Source organism: Limulus polyphemus, unplaced genomic scaffold (genome assembly GCF_000517525.1).
Source record: "Limulus polyphemus unplaced genomic scaffold, Limulus_polyphemus-2.1.2 Scaffold4832, whole genome shotgun sequence".
Classification (NCBI taxonomy): Eukaryota; Metazoa; Arthropoda; class Merostomata; order Xiphosura; family Limulidae; genus Limulus; species Limulus polyphemus.
Window position 1 is genome coordinate 74,914 of NW_013670442.1, and position 5,164 is coordinate 80,077.

Consider the following 5,164-nt stretch of genomic DNA (forward strand, 5'->3'; position numbering starts at 1 on the left):
TGATATCAGACCAGCTAGGTCTACAGATGCTGCTTTGTTGTACAATAACAACAGTGATATCAGACCAGCTAGGTCTACAGATGCTGCTTTGTTGTACAATAACAACAGTGATATCAGACCAGCAAGGTCTACAGATGCTGCTTTGTTGTACAATAACAACAGTGATATCAGACCAGCTAGGTCTACAGATGCTGCTTTGTTGTACAATAACAACAGTGATATCAGACCAGCTAGGTCTACAGATGCAGCTTTGTTGTACAATAACAACAGTGATATCAGACCAGCTAGGTCTACAGATGCTGCTTTGTTGTATAATAACAACAGTGATATCAGACCAGCTAGGTCTACAGATGCAGCTTTGTTGTACAATAACAACAGCAATACCAGACCAGTTAGGTCTACAGATGCTGCTTTGTTGTACAATAACAACAGTGATATCAGACCAGCTAGGTCTACAGATGCAGCTTTGTTGTACAATAAAAACAGCAATACCAGACCAGCTAGGTCGATGAACATAGGTTGGTTGTACAGTAATTAGTTTATTCAATATACTATATGTATGGTGTTTTGAATTGTATTAAACTCACCACTACAAGAATCCTAGTTTGTTTGCTGTTGTCCATAGTTACTGATGATGGTTAGAATTATCAAAATGATATTTTTGATAGACAAGTGGTAAATCGAGTGCTACATATATTTTTATATATATTTATATATAGATATATATGAAATATATATTCTTATATATTTTTGCTCAGTGTATGTAATACATGATGTCATATTTCATCTTCAATCACATACAGCAAACTTTGGTAAGATTTATGTAATTATTTTCGTACCTGTAGTAGCTGAACATCTAAAGGTGTTAGCTCATATTATCACCAAGTGCTACATTAAGATCATGAGGTATAAAATTCCAGACAGTTCTGTGAAAATATGAACAGAAGAACAAACTTTCTCAAAATGTGTCAGAAAAAAAGCAAAAGTAGATGAATATTTTCGCGCGAATTTTACTTTGTTTTAAAATGTTTGCGCAACTGCTTTAAACTAATGTTAGAAGTAAACTGTTTCTACAATCTGTAGATGGTTCATCGTCTCACATCACTCAACGGACTTACAAGCGGTGAAGAAGTAATTGAAGAAGTATTCAGGGGTAAGTGTACTAAAGATTTTACAGATGAGTATAAACGTCTGTATATTGTTCGGAGTTAATGTATTTGTAATAATAAGTATTAGTGTCAGGAAGAAGGTGGAAACAAACAACAGTAGTAATAATTTAGTGGGGGATTCATCTGTAACATCGGTGTTAGTGTCAGGAAGAAGGTGGAAACAAACAAAAATAGTAATACTTTAGTGGGGGATTCATCTGTAATATCGGTACTAGTGACAGAAATAAGGTGGAAACAAACAACAGTAGTAATATTTCATTGTTGTGCAATAAAACAACGATACTAGACCAGCTAGGTCAACACTTACTTCATTGTTGCACAATAAAACAACGATACAAGACCAGCTAGGTCAACACATACTTCATTGTTGTACAAGGTATCGTTGTTTTATTGTATAACAATGAAGTATGTGTTGACCTAGCTGGTCTGGTATCGTTGTTTTATTGTATAACAATGAAGTATGTGTTGACCTAGCTGGTCTGGTATCGTTGTTTTAAAGACCAGCTAGGTCAACACATACTTCATTGTTGTACAATAAAACAACGATACCAGACCAGGACCTAGAACACATACTTCATTGTTGTACAATAAAACAACGATACAAGACCAGCTAGGTCAACACATACTTCATTGTTGTACAATAAAACAACGATACCAGACCAGCCAGGTTGACATACGCAGCTTGTCTGTGTACAGTAAAAACGATACTAGATCAACTAGGTCGAAAAACGGGGTTTTGTCGTGCAATAAAAACAGCAACAACAGGCCATATACTATATATTTTATCTAGATTTAATTTGGCAGAGCAGGTGCACTCATGAAGACTTAACGATCAAAACGGCCTACTGCTCTGTATTATTCGACAAAACAAAAGTATGAAATATTGCTCAACTGAAGCACAGTACAGTACTAATACTGTTACGTATCTGTTTGTTTGTTAATTTCCGGTATAAATTCTTTCCGAGGAACTTCAGCGATACAATTCCTTTCTTAACTAAAACTAGTTTATTCTTTCTTGATACAACTTTTTGTAATACACAGAATTTCCACAGTCACTTAACAACCTTTATAACACACGCTATAAATCACAATGATTCACACACGTTACTTACGTTGCCTACTATTCGCTTGACTCAATTATCTGTCTCTTCGATCTATCTGCATATATATCTATCGCTGGCTTTATTTGCCGGGCTTATATACTAAAAAAGAGGGCGCCTGGTAAACACTTGGACATTCGCGGGGTTCCTCGATAAGTCACGATCCTTCTAGAAACTCCAGCGCGCATGCTCCCAGCGTCGCGTTACTTCTGCTGTCGTAACAATGCCATAAGGTCATAACAGTAGGAAAATACACAGGATAAAAAAGATATCTTCCTTCTTCTGGGGCGAATTAAAAATGCACAGCTATTATTATTTAGGTGATTTAATGTTATATTGTATTTAACGTTAAATCCTTCTCTGTAGGAATGACGATGATAGCTAATTTATTTACACTTTTAATGGTTGGAGACGGCTTGAATGGGTAATAAAGAAAAACATTCAAGCCGTCTCCAACCATTATTAGTTTCAAAGTGGGTTCCTCATCATCGAATTATTCGCACTTTGCTATTGTGAGAAAAATTCATGTAAAAGTTTTTGAAATTAAATTTTTCATTCCAAATATTTTTATTCGTGTTCTTGTAAATATCAAGTTGAGACTAAAGGTGTGGTAAAAAAAACGACTGAGTGTGCGACTTAAAGAAAAGTTAGCCAGGCCGCGTTTTTTGTTCAACTTCGGGGCATGATGGTGGGTAAAAGAAAATACGCGGCCTAGCTAACTAATAAATGGATATTTACTGTAAAATTCTTATCAGTGCTATAAGTGTAGCTAATGTGCTTGACCTAACCAATACTTATATATCTGCACGTGCTTTCACCCTATAGTTTTGCTGCTCTAAATCAGCCGTCTTTAATCTGAATGACAAAAAACTAAAAACTATCCACTTTTACTCTGAATTGAAGCTGTAGTAAAAACTTCAGACCAATAGCTCACTTGATTTTTTGTGTAGGTGTACGCAAAGTTTGTTCAAAATTGATCGAATTTTGTTGAAAACTTTGCATGTGACTTATACTCAGACCAAATCTGACATCTAATTGTAGGTTACAAAAATCTATCAGTGTACGAAATTTACAAAAAAAAATCATAAAAGGTAAGTATGCTTTTCTATCAAATATAGTTTCCGTACTTTCAGTGCGAACAAAAAAATTAGGAAAAAATTTAATCAAAATTGCAGATTTTATACCTCGTGTTTTTTTAATGAATTGCCTTGAAATGTGAAGTAAGAGTCCAGTAGAGCACTGAAAATATGAGGATATGTTAAGTAAGAGTCCAGTAGAGCACTGAAAATATGAGGATTACCACAGTCCGAGCTACAGAAGGTGGAAAATCGCTAACTATCACTCCTGTTAATAACACACAGTGTGTCCTGCAGGTTGTTTTGGCAGCACGACACACCACTGTGTATCTTAATTTCTAGTCTTCAGCGTGTACGTAGACATCTGAATTTAAGTAATAATTTTCTTATTATTTTTCATGTTGTTTCAGTAGAGTTTCTACCGGAGGAGATTTTCTGGAAATGTTCATAGAAACCACTGAGGAACTAAAAAAGCACATTTGAAAACCTCAGGGACTCAACATAGTCAGAAAACCCTAGTTGTTGTTATAATCATGAACACTATTAGCAAGTGACTAATGACCGTGGCGCTTCTCTCAGAGTGAATTATCGTTTGTTTGTTTTTTTACAATTTATCCAATATTACTTGATGTCAAACTTAGAAATCAAACTTACTTGTAGTTATTGTTGTGTAAATGCATGAAGCACATTGTTGAAAAAGAGTTACCCAATAACTGTCTGGAACTCGTTAAACATCTGTTGTGATTTTGAGATAGATTGTAACAGCTATGCTGTCCTAATTGTAAAGTTTTAGTGAACCGAATTACTCATGTTTATGGTAACAGAAGAGAACATTGTGCAGTAAATACTATGTTCCTCTACTAAAATGTTAAACAAAACTTATTTTTTATCTGCTCGATTTTAAGTTGTTTTTTTTGTTTGTTTCTTGAAGAACAATCAGAACTTCAGGCATTCAAATAGGTCTGGTATTTTGTAAAGGTAGTTTTGTAAATAAAATGCTTATTTCAGTTACAGTGTGTGTGATTCTTATTCAGCACGATGAGAAAAATATAGTTATTCCAATTAAAGCATGTGGTATTTCAACATTGCCGCCATTGTTAATTAAATTAAACCTATAAGGAAAAGAAACAATGCTATGGTTAAACACGTGATGTCTAAGCTGTTTCATTATGTATGCTGAATATATACTCCAAAATATTTTGTTAACAAATCTATCTTTATGTTTAACACACATACAAATACTTGAAATATATAGTAGAATGCTCTTACTTCTAGATAACAGCGTAACTTATGGCGGGGTTAAATTTGGAAGCAAACCGTAATGGACTTCTTGATTTGTGAATTTTCATTGAACATTGAAGGTCTTCCATGGTTTATCTTTTCTTTAAAGTCAAGTCAAATCGAAGATGGACAGAATTTCCAACATACAGTAAGGTTAATGCCTTGTGAGGTGTACCAAAAGCTTATCTCAACTGCATCTTTCTAGCCGAAAAATAATTTTGAAGAAAATGTTTGAAAATTATTTAACAGTTTTGATGAAAATGAAAACAAAGAAAAAATGTGTATCCTAAAGCAAAGTTAAATGTGAAATTTCCGACTGTGTTATTACCTTAAAAGCAAAAAATAAATAAATAGTAGCAAGCCTGAAACCTTAGGTATTAAACAAAAAATAAACTCTTTTGCAAAGATTAAACAGAAGTTTCTCTTATTCAAAATATACACAAATTTATAGGTGGACTAAGTTTAGTAACAAGCCATAATAAACACAAATTTATAGGTGGACTAAGTTTAGTAACAAGCCATAATAAACACAAAACTT

General features: G+C 33.9%; 1 protein-coding gene across 1 annotated transcript in view; it reads left to right on the forward strand.

Annotated features, from left to right (window-relative positions):
- LOC106471750 (sushi, von Willebrand factor type A, EGF and pentraxin domain-containing protein 1-like) overlaps nt 1-4,358 on the forward strand; it is a 46,128-nt gene extending 41,770 nt beyond the window's left edge. Inside the window, exons 23-24 of the mRNA XM_022400356.1 lie at nt 1,084-1,153; nt 3,756-4,358. Of these exons, the coding sequence (XP_022256064.1) occupies nt 1,084-1,127 (44 nt within the window). The 3' untranslated portion in view covers nt 1,128-1,153; nt 3,756-4,358. The remainder of the gene's footprint in view (nt 1-1,083; nt 1,154-3,755) is intronic.
- The last annotated feature ends 806 nt before the right edge of the window (nt 4,359-5,164 follow it).